This window comes from Conger conger, chromosome 15 (assembly GCF_963514075.1).
Source record: "Conger conger chromosome 15, fConCon1.1, whole genome shotgun sequence".
In the NCBI taxonomy this organism is placed as follows: domain Eukaryota; kingdom Metazoa; phylum Chordata; class Actinopteri; order Anguilliformes; family Congridae; genus Conger; species Conger conger.
This window is the reverse complement of record NC_083774.1, coordinates 13068005-13088728: the sequence shown is the minus strand read 5'-3', so window position 1 is coordinate 13088728 and position 20724 is coordinate 13068005. Positions and strand designations below refer to the sequence as shown.

Genomic DNA, 20724 nt, shown 5'->3' with positions numbered 1-20724 from the left:
ACATTAACTTCTGTACCCTCTGCTGACATAAAATCATTCAGAAACAACTTCAAGCACCCACAGGATATTGTTATTTTGTGAGATACTTCATTTTACTTATATTTTTAATACACAGGGTCAAATTACTTGAACGAACTGGTTTGGTCGAGTTTCTTCATCAGATTGCCCACTATCAGCTGAACATTACTGCCGTACGCCTGGTCCACAGACACAGAGAGGTTTGGTATAAACGCAGGACACTTGTAAGACTTCAAGCATCTCAATACTAAATCTGTATGTACAGTAGGCTTCAGAATTACTGGCAACCCTGTCTGGCATAAACAAAAAATACACCTATCACCTATGGTCATGAGCTATAGGTAGTGACTGAAAGAGAGACTGCGAATACAAGCGGCCAAAATGGGGTTCCTCCGCCGGGTGGGCAAGAAACCGCTTGTTGCGTTAGCGATAGAACACAGCTACGTGTGTATGTACTTGTGACCTAGCTAGCTACGTGAAGGAGTCAGAGCTAGCAAGTCTAGCTCTGTAGCAGTGTGTGTCAGTTTAGATCCTCATACAGTCCAGGTAATGTTAGTTAGCTTGCTGAGTTAACGAGTTAACATTAGCCACGTAAGTTAGCAGTGATCAATCAAAGAGTGATACTGCGAATACAAGCAGCTAAAATGGGGTTCCTCCGCAGGGTGACGGGGCTGACACTCCTGGATAGGGTGAGGAGCTCAGCTGTCCGGGAGGACCTCACAGTGGAGCCACTGCTCCTCCACATTGACAGGAGCAAGTTGAGGTGGCTCGGGCATCTAATAAGGATACCCTGGCATCCCCCTCTGGAGGTGTTCCCGGGACCTCCACATGGGAGGACCCAGGGGCGGACCAGGACATGTTGGAGGTTGGAGCTGACCAGGGATGGCCATGGGATCCCCAGGATGAGCTGGAGGAAGTCGCTGGGGGGTAGGAAGGTCTGGGCTGCTCTGCTCGCCCTGTTGCCACTGGAACCCTGACCTGGATTTGCTTTCTAAAGGTGGCGGGTGTTTGCGGGGCGAGGTGGTTGAAATGTTATCGGAATGGTAAAGAAGACGAAAGTGAATCAGTGTCGTTAGACTTTGATGCGGAGATACCGGAGGTGGCTTCGTTAGATTATCTTAGCTATAGAGTGAGTGCATATGAGAGGGTACCACTAAGGTGTGATTGGTGTCAGGAATACGAACATGTAGCTGCAGTATGCAGGAAAAGGGTGTACAGATGTAGAGAGAACAGTTTGGTGGGGATCAAATAGAGCTGGGAAATAGGGAAATAGAGCTGGTTAAGAAGGGATTTAGGAAAGGGAGTTTGTTTTGCATATAATATATAAAATATAAAATATATAAAAATATAAATAATAAGTGGGCGGCACGGATGGTGCAGTGGGTAGCACTGCCGCCTCACAGCAAGGAGGTCCTGGGTTCGAATCCCCGTCGGCCAAGGCCTCTCTGTGCGGAGTTTGCATGTTCTCCCCGTGTCTGCGTGGGTTTTCCTCCCACAGTCCAAAGACATGCATGTTAGGCCGATTGGAGAGTCTAAATTGCCCGTAGGCATGAGTGTGTGAGTGAATGGTGTGTGTGTGCCCTGCGATGGACTGGCGACCTGTCCAGGGTGTATTCTTGCCTTTCGCCCAATGTATGCTGGGATAGGCTCCCTGATCAGGATAAGCGGGTTCAGATAATGGATGGATAAAATAAGTGTGTGTCAATAAAGAAAATACACGTTTGTGATAACGTAAAACATTCAGTAGGTGGCGGTAATGCACAAATCATAGTGTTACAATCACCATTAAATAACACTAAGAAGAAGAAGAAGACCTGATTTTGCTTTGACGCATGGCGGAAATGTTTTGCGCAGACGCAGTATCGCCTTTCCGTTGCAGTGCCCTTCTGTACCGTGCCGTGAGTGTTCCTCCTCAGTCTATCTCCCGCCGGCCCACAAAATGTTCAGAGCCGCAGTTCGACTTTCAGTCTCCGGGGTTCGGAGTTTGGCACGACCACGGGCTTCATATACCGGTATAGTTGATCTCTAAAGATATGCTTGTGGGTTGTTGGGCATAACATTAGTTAAAAGGTAACATTAACAGCCTGTATATGCTAGCCAGCTAAGGGTCACTCACATGGAGAATACGGGCCATATGAGGTTGTGGAACTGATGTGCCTTTCGCCTGCACAGTTAGCTAGTCTAGGTAGATAGAGGACAAGAAACCGCTTTTTGTGTTAGCGAGAGAACACGGCTACATGTGTATGTACTTGTGACATAGCTAGCTACGTGAAGGAGTCTGCAGTGCAGAGTCTAGCAGTGTGTGTCAGTTTAGTCATACAGTCCAGGTAACGTTAGTTAGCTTACTGAGTTAACTATTTAACATTAGCTACGTAAGTTAGTAGTTAGTAGTGCTCAATGTTGCAGCATTTGGTTAGGTTAGCTAGCGACATAGCTAACATTACGCCAGTCTATGGTTGTAGCTAGCTAGTTAACGTTAATCATATAGGCTACGTTAGGCAGCTAAAACTTTCATTTTTGTTATTAAATGTTCGTCTATTTTGTTATCTTTGCCGCTCAGTTGTAGCTAGAAACCGAGCATACCTTGTGCAAATTCAGTTCACACACAGTCGGTTACCATGGCTCATCTTTGTTGGCCGCGGCAAAGCCGGCTTGATGGTGCAGTCGTGGGTTCGTTAGCACTAGCTGCTTGCTAGTGTGTTTTCTTGGAAGTGACATAGCTGGCTGCCTGGCTGTCACGTACAGTTATCGCCAGCTCTAGCTGCCATGCTACGGGGCTACCGGTTTATCTAAATTTGAGCATAAGTTGGTATAACTGGTATAGTTACAAAGACTTTAGATTGCATGTGCTCCATACATCAGGACTTCAAACCTTTTCAGGTATTTCAACGGAACACAGCAGTTCATGTGCCCTTGTAATGACCCACAAAGATTAAGGCTTTGTGGCCTAGTAAGTTGGCTAAGCCACTAGACATGATAACACTACTGAATCCTAGCTAACAAGGTAGTCATAATTGGTTTGATTCTGTGGTCATGTTATGTCAAAATGTTTTTATTGTCTGTCTTTAATCCTAACCAACTTTAGTGGTGATGGTTATATATGCTAACCGTGTTAGCATAGAAGTACCTGGCGTGTGTTTTGCATCAATATTCGATTGATAAAGTCTATCAAAGTACACTGCTAGGGTCGTTGACTTTGTGAATGCAAAGGATAAAGGCCGGTTGCAAGTTAGGTGATCTAATGTTAGCAGTTCCATTAATTCACACTTACTATTAACGTTACCTGAAATGACCCCGTTTACTCGTAAGGTAGCTAACGTTAGCTTGCGGGACTTCAGAGGGTTAACAACATTGAACAACCGACACGAGATTCCATTTGGAGTCTTGGGTTCGAGCGTTAGTCATACGTGTTCTTTGCGCATTGGACTACGATCTGATGGGAAGTACGTCTGTTAACTACCTGTTTGCTTTTATCGGCGTTACCGTTACTGTTAGCTGTCTGAGTTGCTAGCTCGTCACATGGGAATTCATGGCAGCGAGCCAGCTGAAATAGGGAACGGCTTATTTTAGCTTTACTGAAGAGGCTCGTTTTATTGTCATTTTGTTCATGTAATGGCGGTCATGTATACGTTTAGCTTGCTTAATCATATCTGTTTGTGTTTGCTGTTTCAAGGAAATGCATTTCCCACAGTAAAAATCGAAGTGTCTGTGTGCCTGTTGTCACAGTATAGTTGGACAGTCGAAAAGTAAGCAGCTGCGCTTTCTTTTCATGGCTGATTTGGAGAGGGAAGTTGGACAACACTATTCTCTATCAGCTGAAGAGTATGTAGCAGCTGAAGCATTAAAGAAGGCTTGCAAAGTGAGAATTATTTTAATTTGTTTAAGAAGTGAATGAGGAAGAAAGGTAGTCTGTATGAATCTTGCTGAAGGTAAGCTGGCAAGACTGAATCTCACAGCTGATTTTCTCCCCCCCTTTGCAGCTCCGTTGGCATCCCGCTGTTACTCTCATGGCGGCCAAGAGACGGATGAAGAGTTTGATGCCCGCTGGGTCACCTATTTCAACAAGCCCGACATCGATGCCTGGGAGCTAAGGAAAGGTGTGTGTCTGTGTGTCTGTGTGTCTGTGTGTCTGTGTGTGTGTGTGTGTGTAGAGGGTGTGTGGGTCTAGAGATGTTCAATGTGCGGGTTTGCCAGCATCCTTGCTTTGGCATTTCAACTTGCCTTGACAAGTTTTTATTGAGGCAGAGTTAAAGGCAGATTGGTACTTGTGCGTTGTGTGGGGGAAATGATGTAAACTATAGCCAATTAGCCTATGATTTGGTGCCTGTGGTTAAGTGATAAATATTAATCAACACCACAAAATAAAGACTATATTTGACGCCTTTTTAGTTTTTTTAGGTGCTGCTGATGTAGCCAAAGTGTACCAAATGCTGTACTTTATGGGTTTCCATCACTTTCAGGCATGAATACTCTCATTGGTTATGACCTGGTACCAGAACCAAAGATTATCGATGCAGCATTGCGAGCTTGTCGAAGGTTAAATGACCTGGCCAGTGCTGTCCGTATCCTTGAGGCAGTCAAGGTGAGTGAGATGTTCCCAAGAGTATATAACTGGCTTTTGTTGGTGTCATCTTTAGCTAATTTTCTTCTTATTTTATCACTTATGTCGTGATTTTTCTAAGGCGGTTTTGCTATTTTGTGAATGTACAGTTAAGCAAGGTTTTCATCTGGGGTCTTATGCATGTTATTGGAAACAATAGAGTTCAAATACTTTTCTGTGCTCGATTGATCTTTCCTGGTGCAATTCAGCCAATTAAGATGACCAGAAGGGGTCATAGCTTCCAATACACCAGACAAGCTGAGTAATTGACCCAGGTCTGCTTCAGAAGCTATTAATAGCAATCAAATGCAACATTCCAGTTCTAGCTAATATTTAATTTATCGGGAGGTTAACTAGTTTGTGTTGAAAATCCACTTTTAAATATCATATCTTGCAGCTGCGACTACACACTAACTGCACTATTCTGACCATACCAATGGTTGTTCAGTCGGATGTTTTTCTTTGCAATTTACATTACGTTACATTGGCAGATACTCTTATCCAGAGCAACATACAGTTGATTAGACTAAGCAGGAGACAATCCTCTCCTGGAGCAATGCAGGGTTAAGGTCCTTGCTCAAGGGCCCAACGGCTGCACCGGGGATCGATCCACCAACCTTGCGGATCCCAGTCATGTACCTTAACCTTAACCACTACGCTACAGGCCACCTGCACTACATTCACCACAGATGTTGTTTCTGTCGTCTTCTCTTGTTGCAGAATAAAGCTGGCTCTCACAAAGATATATACCCATACTTGATTCAAGAACTCCGGCCTACTCTGGATGAACTAGGCGTCCCCACACCCGAAGAGCTCGGCATCCACAAAGTATAGGCTCCAACACATTGGGTGGGTACAGCCCAGCGTTTGTGTTATTCATTGCATTGCTTTCCATTGACAGTCCTTGTCCACACTGTGAGAGTTGTTGTACATGTTCAGGAAAAGCACTCAAAAGGGGCATTGCTTGGATGTGTAATTACATTATACATTACACTGCACAGTACCATTATAAACCTAAAGCAAAATTTGTTATCGTTGTCCCAATGGATATCAGTTTGTTCTTGAACTGTAAGAAACCAAATGCTTGATAATTGACATTGGCTCTTCCATTAGCACAAAGGTACCGTTAAATGTGTCGGCACAAGATGGAGGCTGTGGCAGAGCTCAAATCTAATTTTATTCCTCTTCTGGTTCTCTCAGGTCTTCCTGAAGACTTCTGCTGCTGTGACATTGCAGTCGCCCAATGCACTTGAAGTCTCAGCCATGTATACATATGTTTCTGTGATATTTAATTTGGCCTTTGTTTTGTCCTGTTGTGTATAAATATTGATGGACCTAATAAAGGGAAAAATATCTTTGAGGAACGCTTATAGTCATGAGTTATTTCAAACTGTCATTTTGCATTCTAGAAAAAAATGATTGTATTTACTGCAGTTGTACATTATGTATGTGTTGTGTTTTTTGTGATAAGAGTATATTGTGTAATGTTGGGAGTACCAACATCACTATTGGGGGGGAATCCATGAACAGGTAGCTACTGGATTTGTTTTCCTGAAGTCAAAACGGCCATACCAATGTGATCCTTCCAGGAGCTGAGCTCCACGCTTGGATCATTCTGCAGCAGTTTATTCCCCTGCTCGTACCGGGCTCAAACACTCGTCACTTGCTTCATCGTTGCACATGCCCTTGGCTGAAGCTGTCAGAATGATAATGTATTGCAGTGCTGCATGACCGCTTTGATGAATGGTAAATGGTTGGCATTTATATAGCGCCTTTATCCAAAGCGCTGTACAATTGATGCTTCTCATTCACCCATTCATACACACACACACACACACACACACCGACGGCGATTGGCTGCCATGCAAGGTACTGACCAGCTCGTCAGGAGCATTTGGGGGTTAGGTGTCTTGCTCAGGGACACTTCGACACAGCCCGGGCGGGGGATCGAACCGGCAACCCTCCAACTGCCATACTGCCTGAGCCATGTCGCCTGAGAATGGCGTTTACCTCCTGCTTCAATTTCAGGCCGTGCATGTGCCTATTACTTTGTGTGTATTGGGTACATTTAGTGAGAAACGGGTTAAAGCTGTGTGAAGAAGCCACACACTGTAGTCAAAATGGCTGCAGACAGGAAAGATAGTCGCACCAGATCTGTGTTAATATGAAGGGTTAGAATTTCTCAGTTTTCTGTATAATATGCAGTTGACTGTCCTTCAAGCTTGCTAGCGAAGCAGTAACTTATTTGCATTATGTAATGTGGACACAGGCCTGAGTATATGCCATGGGGATTATCATTATTAATTATTCAACCCCATGTGGTTATATAACATGAGGTTATCATTATTCAAAATATCTAATTGAATCAAAATATTTTGTGGTCAGAATTTATATACCTGTATGGACTGTAATGAAACAGTTTTATAGGAAGGTATTTGCATAAATTATTAATAGTGCTGGATGGTTTGGTGTTAGATTCCCCACTTGTACACCTCTGTGATAGCATAGTATATTACCCAAATTCCCTCTGTTAATATTCAGCTGTATTAATGTGTAAAATATAAATGTTCAGATGGTGTTCTCCAGAATGTTTGAGCTCAGGAGTATATGCATGATATGAAATAATATGCATGCCTGTAACAAAGAATAAAAAGGCTGTGGAATGCAATCATGCTTCACGGTCTGTATCATAATGTTGCTTCTGAAACACTTAAGGTCTTGAAATTATGCTTTAGAGAGGGTTATATATAAACTTTTTTTTAAAGATTATGCTCCGTACAAGTGCTTGCCACTGCACAGACACTGTGAGGTTACTGAGTTTATCCAATACCTGTTTAACATGTTCATGTTTTCTAGATTCCACAGTTGGTCACCTCAGTCATCCCTTGCCTGATTTGACTCATAACAGAAAACTTTGTTTTCTTGCTTCTGACTGACAGGAACACCCCAAAGCTATTTTTATTCTAGTGGACTTTTCAGTTGAGCAGTTTCACTACAGGCCATCTTAGGAAGCACTTTAGTTAACCAGGCTCATGTTTGTTACACATTGTAAAACTTCTCAGGGCTAGGAGACCAAAATGGTTCTTTAAATGGAAAATGGTGAATTACAGGATGTAATGGGGGTGCGTTGTTTGTGATTTGTTTCTTGTCTAAGAATGTGCACACATTGTAACAAGCGTTCAAGCAGCTAACCCGCATTTTGCTTACCTGTGCTATAAAGAAAAAATTTACATGCACCATACAAAATGTTATGTCGAGTGTTATCTTAAAGACTATTTTCCAGACAACAAACGTTTCATTCAATTATGAATTTTGTGGGTTTATATTTAATTTAACAAACTCAACATTCTATGTCCCTGCGGCTTTGAGTTCACTTCTTTATTTTATTTTTTTATGTATTTGCTGAAACATTTCGGTTTGTTTTAGGTGACGTGTTACACTGCATGCTCAAGGTATAATTGTGGAGAATGTAGTCTAATAATACTTGCGATATGAAGTAGGCCATGTTTGCATTTAAAATTATTGTATAAATTGTTTAAAATGCCTTGTAGGCTACCGTGTTGCGTATGTTTGAGATACTCCCATGATACCATTGAGATCATAAACTGGAGAACGTGGCTCTGTCTGGCCACTAGGGAGCGGTGGACCCATCAGTGATTTTATTTTACCGAAACAGAACTATTTACCGCACCGTGATTGAGCGATTAAAAATCAATTAATAAAAATAATAATAATAATAATAAAATGAATACATACATAAATGAATAGATGCATAAGTGCTGATACATTTAATATACTTAACTTTCACAAATAGCGGTTATTTTATGCATTGCCTCATTTTTGTTCAAAACCGGGAAATCTGAGTGATCAGCCACACCCAATGCAATATTTGTCTCCGATTGACATTCAGTAATAGTTTAATTAAGTTTTATATTGAAGTTACGAATAAATCAGTTTTTGTTAACGTGATTGTCCGGGCCAAAAGGCACCATACCACAATTTATTTGCAATGTTATTTAAAAAACTTTATTATGCTAAATGATAATGTGGAATTCATTAATTTCATCAAACCGATTACATATTTCGATGATATATCTATGATGTTTTGCTAAGATTATTTAAATTGTTTATTTAAAAACTCGATGTAAATACAGAAATGATAGTGCTCAAATAATATATGATCGAATGACAGCAACATTATAATCATCATCAACAACAATCAATAATAATACATTAATAAAATCCAATATAATTAAAATAATCAGTACATTGTCATCTGCAATTTCAAATTTACAAAGCACTAACTAACTCATATACTGCGTTAGCTAAATCGGTTTCTCAGTCCTTAACACAACTGCATTTGTTTTATTTTAATTTAAATTAAATATATTTAATTATGAACGACATAATAATAACATAAAAACAATACTACTACTACTGCGAATAATAATAATCATATTATACAAACAATACTACGAATAATAATACAGAAAACAATATTAACAATACTAGCATCATTAAAATCTTAATTAAAATAGCAACGCAATTTCAAATGTCCAATGTATTTAACTAACCCAGTAACTCAAATGCTGAGTAACTTAGTTTTAAGTCCTTAACACGGTTGCACTGCTTTATTTTTATTTTTTTATTGAAATAAAATATATTTAATTGTGAACTAAAAACGAATAGGCTAACCATCATCGTTATTTATACCATTCGCGTGCTCTTGTTTTCGATTCGCGGATTTCTTAAGAACCCTTAAGCAATATAAATAATTGTCATTAATTGTTATATAAAATTGTCACTGCAGCATATTAATAAAAATTAGCCATGTGGAATTGTTACAGTGAATCCGATATAAATTGAATGATCATTACATTCGTAGATTGTTAGCAGAAAGGTGTCAGTGTGATTCATGGTTGATTTGCATAGTGCGGTAATTATTCAACCACTCATTGCAGCGCAGTAACTCAGGAACTTGTTGCTGTCACGGGGCGGGCCTTAGATGTTGTTTGTTGAGGCGGGGGTGTAATTCAAGGGGAGGAAAGTCGAGTAAGGGAGTGGGAGCTTCAACGTAAACCGCTCTGAGAGATGAAGCCAGCCGTCTTTCTTGGTCGTCCTCTTTTTAATAACAAAACAGCAGTCTGAAGTTCGTTTTCTGCACCAGAGCTTGGCGCATCATCGCCTCCAGCGTGAGGAAAAGCTTAATTTAAAGCACCGAGAGTGAATGCACGGTTTTCCGGCAGGTTGGTTTGTGTCCGAGTGCGCCAGAAACGAGGGTTAACCCCAGGAAGGAGGGATGGTGGACAATTCCGGTAGCAGCAAGGCGCAAATGGTGAGTTTCGTCGCCCTGTTTGGCGCTGTGCCCAATTGTGTATGCGCGTGTATATGAGACGGAGACCACTGTGACACCGTTTTGATAACGGGAGCCATTGCAAGCAATAAGACAAGTATTACATTGGATGCACGTAAAGCGAAATGCAATATATGCACAATGATATTTCAAACGTTACTACAAGTGTTGTCGAAATAATTCGAACAACTTCTTGTGACGTAGTTAACGCTAACGTTTCTTCTTACTAGCAGTAATCGTTTGATTTGGTACAGTTACCCATAGTTGGCCTTTGAAAACACGTCTTGTTTTTTAAAAGAGTCATTTTGCCAATGCAGCACGGTAACACGTGCATATACATGTACACTGCGCTCACTGATTCGTCATTTGGCCTACTTCCAATAGCTTGAGAAGTAATGTCGGCGTCGATATGGATGGCTACTGTAGATTGTTTCATTCGTGTCTTCTGGAACCGCGCCATATGTTTTTTTGTGATCATTGATCTACAAACGTATTCTAATCGCTTATGAACTTTTTACGCAGATAAACTGTTTACGTGCTCGACCTTAAACCTCTGTAGCAATAAAAAACTTATTGTGTAGGCTGTTGGTGTAGATAAGTAGTTGGTAATCAATTGATTAAAACGCTGTTTTGAAATGAAACCTTGTGACTGCTAGGTTTTTGTTTAGGCCTACTGTTATTAACTAGTAGTGAGCTTAATATAAAGAGTGCTGTTAGTTACAGTAGCCTCCTTCTATTTGGTCAACGAGTAAGGTTGTCTCAAGACAAAATTTAACTATAGGATACAATGCCTCTCAATGTGCAGTGACCGCGTGCTGAAAGATTGTTTTATTGCTGATCAAGCGACGCTAGTCGCCACGGTGGTAGGTTATGCATTTGAGATCAAAGGTAGACAAAATGTTAATTTATTTGTTGTGCACTCTTACGTAATTCACTTATTATACTCTGTGTTGCCAAACCTCTACACACTCGTTATAATTGCTTGTTTCAGAACATATTACAATGGTTAAATACATTTGAAAACTAATAAAAGCAGCTGCACAGACCCCCGTCGACTTTTTGTCTGAGATTGATTGCACGGTTGTTTGCTAACCTTTCTGTTAACGCGCCATGGTTTTACATGTTTTTTTGTGTGTAGCGTTTAACCTTCAAGCCCATAGACATAGTGGTCTCTTATTATTGAAACAAATCGTTTATAAAGTGAGTTTCTACTTTGTTTACAGAAAATAATGGTCTTTCAGAGAATAGGTTTTTTCGCCTTTCCCGTATCTTCCCAGTTCTCTCTAGCAGTTATTTGTAGATTGTGTGTTTCAGTAAACGTGTTATAAATGACTCATTCTAGAGTTTTTGTTGATTGTTTTTTGTCTACACAATGTTTTTTGTCTCTGAAAGTGGACTTCCATATCAAGCTAGTTTTTCCACATTTACTTCCTGTTCTTGGCCTTTCAACTAGGGCAGTTTTCAGTTCTATGTCAATGCTCGTGGAGTACAGAATAACCTTTGATTTCTATACACTCTAGTGGGATAAAGTAAAGCCGGATATGTAAATTGTCCGAAGATTTGAGTTAAAGGTATAACAATTGGGAGAGTGTGCCAGTCAATATTCTGTTTGGAATGTAGATCTCAAAAGAACCCAGCCTTTAATCACACTGACTGAATTATTTTTTGGATCCTGTTACCAGTGCCATCGCTACACATGTAATTAAAACCACTTCATAATTTAATCAATATGTAAAGTATTTTTTTGTTTATTGCACTAGTGACACATACAGCAGTTTATATTTTAAACAGTGAAGTTGCAAAATGAAAAAAGAAAAAGAGAAGTTGCAAAAAACAAATTTGACCATTGGACTTTGGGTTGGCTACAGCAAGATTTTGGTATTTTTCTAAATTCGAGTAGACTGTAATCCTTTGGTTAACATAATACAATGAGGATAATGCACGCACAATTTATAGACACAGTTTAAGGAGTTGTGTGTTTAACGCAAATTAATGAATAAGTCCTTGTGGAGGAGCCTATATGACCATGCATATAATACAGAATATGATGCAGGGCGGCCTGTAGCGCCGTGATTAACCTCCTAAGACCCGCACTCTTTTTTGGTATGCATTTTTAATTTCTCTTTGCTATTTTGGCTTATTGGGACCTGATAAGTATAAAAACTAAGCATCATCTTTTGACATGATGTAGTTTTTGAGAAAAATGATGTCCACATATGTGGACTCTCGGTCTGAATTCCCAAGTATTATGGTTGTACAGCCCAAAATGTGGAGTCCACGCATGTGTACGCCAGGTCTTAGGAGGTTAAGGTACATGACTGGTACAAGCCACAATCCGCACAGCCGTTGGGCCCTCGAGCAAGGCCCTTAACCCTGCATTGCTCCAAGGGAGGATTGTCTCCTGCTTAGTCTAATCAACTACAAGTTGCCCCAGATAAGGGTGTCAGCCAAAACAACATGTGATGATAATATTAAATGAGGTTTCTCTGGTTCTATCTCCCAGCCCAGCCTGTCCCAGGAGGGCAGTCTCGGGGGCTCTTTTTCCCAGGGGGGCTCGGCGGGGGTGAAGCTGGAGGCTGTGATGGAGCAGCTCCAGAGGCAGCAGCAGGCCAGGCTGGAGATGGAGAGGAAGGAGAGGCACATGCGCGAGGCCCACATCATGTACGCCCAGCAGGTCGCCGCCCAGCAGGCCATCCTGGCGGCGGCCCGGGCCTCTGGGTCCGCACTGGGCTCCGCCGTCCTGGGCAAGGGCCTCGGCCGGATGGTCCCCGGGGCCGGACACCAGCTGAGGGTCTCCAACCAGAGCAGTGTGGAGTCGGAGCGGGAGGAAGAGGAAGACCGCGGCCGGGGCTCAGAGGAGGAGGATGAAGACGAGGAGATGATGGAGGATGATGACGGCAGTGAGGAAGATGAGGAGCGGGCGGGCGCCGGGCTGGAGTACCTTCGGAAGCAGACCCTCGCTCTCCAGCAGGGAGGGGTCCCCCACATGCCCTCCGGCCCATATCCGCCCTACTCCTCTTCCTCTCCCTCGGCCCCTGGCGTGCCGCGGGGCCCCTCGCCGCCCGTCAGGGTGAAGCAGGAGCCGGAGGACGAGGGCAGGTCCCCGCCGGGCCCTCACATGTCCGCCTCTCCCAACGGGCAAGCTGACTGGGCCTACGATGAGCAGTTCAAACAGGTAAGGCTGCCTTACCCGACTCGCGCTGGTGTGTGAGTGTGAGAGTGTGTGTGTGTGTGTGAGAGAGCTTTGCAGAGGTCACTGCAGTTAGCAGTTATGAAGTACAAAAGCTACTGTAGATTTTGAGCTCTGCACGCATCATTTCAGAAATCTTAAAAACAGTTGTCTGTGTTGTGGCTGTGCCTTGGTGTCGCATTTAAATTTCACTCTCAAATTATATTGTGTTCACTGCCGCGAGCGGTATTCTAACTATGTTTAAAAATAGAATTTACAGGACAGTCGCGTTTTCCTCCAGCCCTCAAGACTGGCAACAATGTAGCTGAGACTTATTTTAACACATCCGACACAAAGTGGGGCTGTGTAATCACAGCACATGTGTTCCATAGAAAGCGGAACAAAGGCAAGAGCCTTCACACTTTCTATCCCCTGCTACTGCCTGGTGTGTTTTGTGTCTCGATTGTTAACCCGACCCTGCTGGGAGCATGAGGCTAATCTTCGGCACGGCGCTGCCCTGGCAGACCGCTACGTTTTTTTGTTGGGTTCCGAAATCTCCAGGGGGGAGCTGTCAGCTGGCTTTTGCAACAACAAAAAAAAAAAAAAAATCCTGGAAGTGTGTCCTGGCGGACAGCCAACCGGGAGCGCCGTTCGCTCTGACAGCTCGCTCTCACTTTCGCTCCTTCTCCCCCTCCGGGTGTTTCCGGAAAGTGCTCTTGGCAGAGCAGGCGCGCGCTTGGCCCGGGTCCAAGAAGCGGAGCCGATTGGACGGGGCGTGCCTCCGCGCGGACCTGAGCCAACCCGCCGCAGCGAGGGGCGGGATTCCCACGCTGTAGAACCCCGCGGGTCTGGACCCCGTGACGTCATCCGCTCTGCCCGGGTGTGCGCTCACAGCCGGGGAAGGTTTCCCAGCCTTCCGGCGGGGGGAGAAACGGAGAATCTGTGCCGCTGTTGCTGCGCTAATGTAAAGGGTTTCATGGCTTAGCTGGTCATCCTTTTTGTAGATATCACATCTAGGCTTTGGCTGGTCACTGCGCTAACAACCTGCGTTGCATTTAGAAAGGGTGTTCTCAACTGTGTTTCAGTGATTTCAAAGTCGCTAGAGGGAAGTGGTGTGGGCAGTTGCCACACAGATTTCCAAATAAAGGCCGCATTCTGTTAAATGGCGGATATAAGGAGCTCAGTTTAAAACCTTCAGCAGGAGAGACGGATGTGGAGTCAGCGGCAAGGGTGCGGTGTAATCAGCAGTTTCTTCAGAATAGCGGATGAAAAGAGGGTTTGTTTGTTTCTTTCTTTTATTTCAGTTTTAAAAATTCACACACAAAACTTACGTAGGAAAACGAAAAAAACGATGACAACGACACCATAATAACGTCCGAGATGGGGGCGGCGTCCTTATCTGTGCCTGCACGGAGACGTTGGGAAGGTGTGGTCGCTGGGCTGTTTCCCTGTGGTCTGCTGTTTTGCTATCGGACGGGGCTGGGTCTGGCCGTGGAGGGCGTTTTGTGGAATTGGGATTCCTCTATCCGCTCCCTCCTCTTTCTCCTTTCAGCCTGGCGGTATTTAATGGCGCTCGCCTGCTGTAGTTTCAGGTTGCACTGTTAAAGGAGGAGGGGACGGGCAGGATGAGGGGCTGTTGACGGTATTGTCCGCTCAAAGGGGTTTGGGAGAAGGGTAACAGATGCCACAAATGTCATTCTTGAGTGAAGGTGGGGGGTAGCCATTTTGCGAGCATGTGCGTGCACGCATGTTAAGGTACGGCCGTCAGAGACAGGACTTTTAGAAACGCTTTTACAGCATTTAGCTGAGATATAGAAAGGTGGGCGCTTCAGCAAAAAGTGAAGAATATGAGTAGAATTCACACGAAAGCACAATGTCCCGTTTGCTCTGCGGTTTGCCCGGCTAATCGCTGAGCTTGCAAACGGAAGCTGGTTTAGTTCCTTTTCTCTGTATTATGTAACTGGTTTGATTTTCAAAAATGAAAAGGGTGTTCTTTTTTAAAAATATGTATTGGATTAATGGGGTGAAAGGGTGGAGGATGTGTAGTGCAGATGAACAGTTGTGAAGTAGAAGGTGCTTCTGTTGTTTAGCTGTAGGTGAAAGCGCTTCCTCTCTGGGCCAAGTTGTCGGTTCCTATCCGCGCGTTGCGGTGTGGTAATGTCGAGCTGAAGGCCGAACGCGCGGCGTTGGGACGGGAACGGGGGGTAGAGGAAGGAGAACTGCGGTTTTTTTGTCATTGATGTATGTTTCCTGACCTTGCCCCTGCCCTAAACGGCGGAGTAAATGATTGTCAAACAAGGCGGAGGACAAAAGGGCCCGGCGGAGAGTCTGTCGGGGAGGGTCAGACGGCTCTGGAGGCCTGGAGGATCAGGGCAGGGCCCCTCTCTGTCCCAGTCCGCAGTGGGACCCAGAGGCCGGCCGACCCCAATAATCTCCCGTCTCTCCCCGGGGACATCCCGACCCCCCCCCCCCACACACACCCCCATCCCCCCCTCACCCCCCTTCGCTGCCCTCAGTTAACTAATCCTAGCGTGATTAATGGCTTTTTAATCACGCTTGCTGGATAGTGGGCCACGTGTTTGTCTCAATAATGGCCGCAACACCCCAACCCCCCCCTCACCAGTCACACCCTGTGCTCGGAGACAGCCAAACACCTGGGCAGCCCGTATTGTGGCACAACCGTTTTTGTTCTGAATTTTGGGCAGCAGTCCGCCCCACTCTGCTTCCTTCGAGTCGACACTCCGGCCCACGATGCATTAGGGCCATTTGTTGAACGCTGTTGCATAATTTAGCCGTCGCCCCGGCAACACGTCAGCGCAGGGCCAAAGCAGGAAGTGAGGAACCACAAGGCTGCGGGTGATCGATGGGGATTATGTAAGCTTTTAGAAGGGGGAAGACCCGTTTTGTTTATGTCTCATGCATTATGAATTAGATGCTGTAATTTTTGGCCTATGGGCTTCTCTTAGCAGAAAAACGAGTAGCGGATTCAGGCCGTGCGCGCTCTGCTCAACGGAAATGTCTAGAATGACTTTTCTGACAGGTTCTTCTTGGAAACCAGTTCCGTTATGTGGCAAAGGTGAGATCTTGCGCTTTTACTGAGTTAAAAATAAATAAATAAATAAAAGTTTGAGTAGATCTCCCGCACCCTCTTGGCTTCCTAATCCATGCCTGCTGAGACCCTGTAGGCATTCTGTCGGACTCATGCTGGACGGGTCATTTAACTATTTCATTCAGGCATAATTGCAGGACAGCTGCCAGCGGTCCTGTTATTTGTGATCACTGGCATCTGTAAACCGTTGGTGTCAGCAGAGTAGATTGCTCAGCTCTGAAGCTCTGCCTGACACTTAAATGCAGTCCCTCCTTCTCACCTTGCAATATGCAGCGTATAACAATGGAAACCATTTTTAAATAGATTCTGTGTACAGTGGGGTTGTGGTACTGGGGTTTCTGCCAACTGCCATTTTCAATATTTAACCAAATGTTTTGACAGGGGGGGAGAAGCAGGGAAACCATTTTGTGTTGTGGTATGAGATCATTAAGATTTGTTGCACTGTACAAATGCGGTCTGCATGAAGGAATTTTGTCTGCCTAATCTTTCTTAAGTCTCGGCACACAAGGGATTTCTCTAGATGAATGTGCACATGTATTTATTTTACTCTGGAGTTTTACAGGGAAATTATTTTGGTAACATGGGATTAGGCAGTTAATGTAGCATTTCCCGTTCTTTAAACAGACTTGAGCCCCAGCATGTATACTTTGGGCTCAGGAGCTGCATCGCATCTGCAGTGGAATTTTCTATGTGTGTGGCTAACTGCTCTGTAGGGCTCCGTTTTGCCCCATTAACAGCAGGCCCCAGCTAGCGCTCTGAGGTGGGGAGGGGGCTGCTGGGGGTGCCGATTCACTCCATACTGGAAGCTTCTGGAAAAAGTCTTTCATAAGGATTCACTGTATGAGATGTATTAACTCTGTTCGGCAATGGAAACGGAACAGCAAATTTTGATATCGTAACATTGGAATGTTTTTGTTTTATAGTCGTGCATATCAAATCAAATCAAAGTTTATTTGTCACATACTCCATCATACAGGTACAATGTGCAGTGAAATGTTTCCTGCTAGCTCCAAGATATACATAGTAAATGTATTAAATATAAGTGCAAACACAAAACAAAAGACAAAAAATGTGCAAGACCGCATAAGCTGTCAATATATATGGACTGTCCAATCTATACACATTCATGTTCGTGGATGTTCTTGGGCCATCTTGTCATTTACAGCAAAGCGAAGTGGACCATACTACAGTGTGCGCTCTCTAAGCATGGAACAGAAGCCGTTTAATTTAGCGCAGTGACGGATGTGTGGCGTGTCGCACCGGGGGGAGGGGAGGGGGGTGGTGCGAAGAAGGGGGTAGTTTGCCTACTGATTGCCCTGCCCCACCCAAAGGAAACATTCCAGACAGAATTAAAGAGTTAACTCTTCAAATAGTGAGCATTCCCATCGGGGGGGCTCTGAAGAGACCCTGGAGGGAGTGGCTACACGCTAGTCATCCTGTAGTTTGCGATCTTTTAATTCGCTGGTGGAGTCGTTTTGTCACTTCCCCTAGTAACGGGCATAGCGATGACTGTCTAGCATCTAAAACAAATGGATTCATGAGGTACCTCTAATTAATTTGGTTCAGGACCAACTCTTGTTACTGTGTAAATGAAAAATTGATACATTTGCCCCTTGGCTGCTGTGTAACAGGTTTCATTTGGTGGTTTGCAGGCTGGCTTTGTGTAAGAACTAGCTCTCCAACTCGGATGCACTTATTATTTTAGAATTGAAAAGGTAAGGCCGATAAGCCTGTTTGCTCATATACTGTATATGGTCAATGGTTAACTATAGCAAATGTAGCACAAATGACTATCCTGGCCGTTTTATGTTGTTCCGTAGCAGTTTCCACGCTTACCACTTAGCTTTAATATATCTGTATTTTACATTGTGGAAAGTCAACAAACCATTTCTCACATCATAACAGGCTCAACAAATTAGCCTCATCCATCTCATTTAGTATTTGGTTTGTGTCCAAGCGCGGCGTTGCTAGGGAACCTGACGTCACCCTTTAACCAGTGTATTAATTTCACTGAATGTCATTGGCTGTGAAAGAAAAAAAAAAAGGGGGGGGGGGGATACAGGGGAGGGAAAGGGGGAGGAGAGTGGAAAAGAGGTTTGGGGGAGGTGAGGAGGAGGCTCTTTTATTTATCTGTCCGTTTCCTCTCGAAGTGGCCCTTCACTCCCCACAGCAGCCATGCCCGCGACTCACATCTGTTGTGTTTTTCTAGGGCTGCCCGTTTAGCCTCCCGAGGCTTCAGACGCTAAGGAAGTGCTCCGCTCTGCTTTTCCCGTTTGCTGCAAGGCTAAAGATGCTTATTTCTTATTTTTTATTTTGTTGTATGAGTGTAACGTACAACAAGCAGGACGTTACACTCTCGCTCTCTCGCTCTCCCTCTCCGTTTGCTAATTTGGGCACAATGGCACAAGCAGGAAATGAGATTGGTGCGACAATGACCACCATTGGTCTATAGCACAGATTGTGTTTTCAGTTATCTGCTTGTTGTAGTGTGTGTGTCTGTGTGTGTTGGGAAGAGGAGGGCAAGCTTCCTCAGCTCCTCTGGGCTGTATCATTGACCTCTCCTGTAATTTGACCAGTCAACAGCGCCCCCCCCCCCCCCCCCCCCAACGCCCTCCCAACACATCCCAAAAATCACACCCATCCAACACACCTCAGCTGCTGCTTCCGATGAACCATGTGTCAAAAGCATTGTAGAAAAATTAAAACTGAAGAGAACCAGCACAGCTATTATATAATTTGCAATGCATAGATGCATTTTTATGACACAATAGACTCTCAGCTGAGCATGGTACAAAGTAGCCGCTTTGCTAAATTATTTATGCCGCTTCCTCCTTAACATGTCACAGGCATCTCAATTTACTAAGAAATTGCTGAATCATGTTGAAGGTTTTTTTTGTAATGCCATCGCCAGCGTCCCTGTTTTTAGACTCCCGTGCGGCTCCGATGGGGAAAAAGGCCAGTGCTGCGATGAACGCCGTTTGCGCTATTGTTAGCGTCCGTCTCTTTCGCCGTCCTCTCTGTGGACGCCATCCTGCCACGACTCCGTTCGGCGCTTCTAATATTGCCAGGCTTTTTATGAAGTGTGTGTGTGTACACAAACACACATTAAATATTCATGTCTCTCTTGATTTTGTATTTATTTATCTTTGCTCCAAGCACCATATCTTTCTGCATTTCTTATGTTACCGAGAGTGTGACCAAAAAACACTCCGCTTCCGATGTCCTTCCGCTGTGCATTTCGAGGTAATTAAGTAATTAATAAGTAATGTTTTGGTGACGCAGATATCGCCATGGTGACTCCTGGTAATTGGAGCATTTTGGTAAACAAATTGAGAAAAATCACTTGTTTAGGCATGAGTGTCATCCAGCTGTCAGTGCTGTAGGTGACACAGTTATTCTCCTCAGCTGCTGCTGGATAGGGGAGGTTGGGGGCAGGCCCAGGACTGACTATTCTCTCATTGTATAGTTTCTCATCAACAGTCATATTTATTTATTTATTTACAGTTTGTTTGTGTAATCCATTTATTTTCTGTTTGAAATGGCCTGAATGATTGTCTGGAATATCCGTTTGGAGAAGACTCTTAGGAAGTTACAGAAAATGTGGGCAATGGTTTCGAGCCGGGAAGAACAATGCTGTTGATGTTTCTTGGATAATGTCATCTGCCATGGTAAAGTGAATACCGGCCCCTAAAACAGCTGCTATTAAATGCAAACTCATACACTATTGCTCTCAAAGCCCTTCACTGCATTGGTCATAAATAGGGACGTTGTGGTTATTCAATTATAATTAGCAAATTTCTGTTTGCATTTGATCCCCGTTTAAATTCATTCACAACAAAATCACGAAACTAATTGTTAAATTGTTCTCCTGAAGTGAAGAGTTCTAGCCCTACATGATTCACCCTATAGAAATAAAAAAATATATTCTAGTCAAATGTGCTGCGGTAGAGAGCCAAAAATGTTGTTCACTGCCCTGTAAATAATTTGAAATCAAGCACTTTTATTTTTCCTAATAATGTAACTTGAACGGCGGAAAATGCACTATGCCTCTGACCAATCTGAAAGCCTTGTGAAATTTTAAACTGCCATTTTCCAACAATTCAAACCCACATGTATTGCATCTTGTATCAATATATCGCTTTGTAGGTGATTGTTAAGTAACTTCAATTATTTTATAGTTTATAGGCATAAACCACAATGGTCACTCAGTAATTTGCAGCAAAACCTTAGAAAAACTAACACTAGGTATTGCGTTTTGGTTCACTTCTTTTTTTTTTTTAATGGTTGGGGTGATGACTTCTAGTATTACTTGGCATGACTGGACGAGTTGTGTCACATTTTGCAACACCGAGCAGCTGCTATAGGAAATGAAGGGAAGGTTTTTGCTATTGTGGTAAAGGTGATGCAACTTGCTCCACATACAGAAGCCTGCAGGAGTGGCTTCTACTGATCTCATACAGTGTATTAACAATTTC

At 43.7% G+C, this 20724-nt stretch overlaps 2 protein-coding genes across 2 annotated transcripts in view; both read left to right on the top strand.

Annotated features, from left to right (window-relative positions):
- Positions 1–1869: 1869 nt before the first annotated feature.
- LOC133111204 (cytochrome c oxidase subunit 5A, mitochondrial-like) lies at positions 1870–5982 on the top strand. Its single transcript, XM_061221391.1, has 5 exons — positions 1870–2030; positions 3999–4115; positions 4479–4600; positions 5339–5467; positions 5819–5982. The coding sequence occupies exons 1-4, from the start codon at positions 1958–1960 to the stop codon at positions 5450–5452; spliced, it is 426 nt and encodes a 141-aa protein (XP_061077375.1). The 5' UTR covers positions 1870–1957; the 3' UTR covers positions 5453–5467; positions 5819–5982.
- Positions 5983–9624: 3642 nt separating this feature from the next.
- Positions 9625–20724, top strand: part of LOC133110966 (AT-rich interactive domain-containing protein 3B-like) — a 42509-nt gene continuing 31409 nt past the window's right edge. The window contains exons 1-2 of the mRNA XM_061221091.1: positions 9625–9953; positions 12475–13146. Coding sequence (XP_061077075.1) covers positions 9918–9953; positions 12475–13146 — 708 coding nt within the window. The 5' untranslated portion in view covers positions 9625–9917. The remainder of the gene's footprint in view (positions 9954–12474; positions 13147–20724) is intronic.

Coding starts and splice junctions, on each gene's coding strand:
- LOC133111204 (XM_061221391.1), top strand. CDS start 1,958: ATGTTCAGAGCCGCAGTTCGACTTTCAGTCTCCGGGGTTCGGAGTTTG. Junction 4,116..4,478: donor TGCCTGGGAGCTAAGGAAAG/GTGTGTGTCTGT, acceptor CATCACTTTCAG/GCATGAATACTCTCATTGGT. Junction 4,601..5,338: donor GTATCCTTGAGGCAGTCAAG/GTGAGTGAGATG, acceptor CTCTTGTTGCAG/AATAAAGCTGGCTCTCACAA.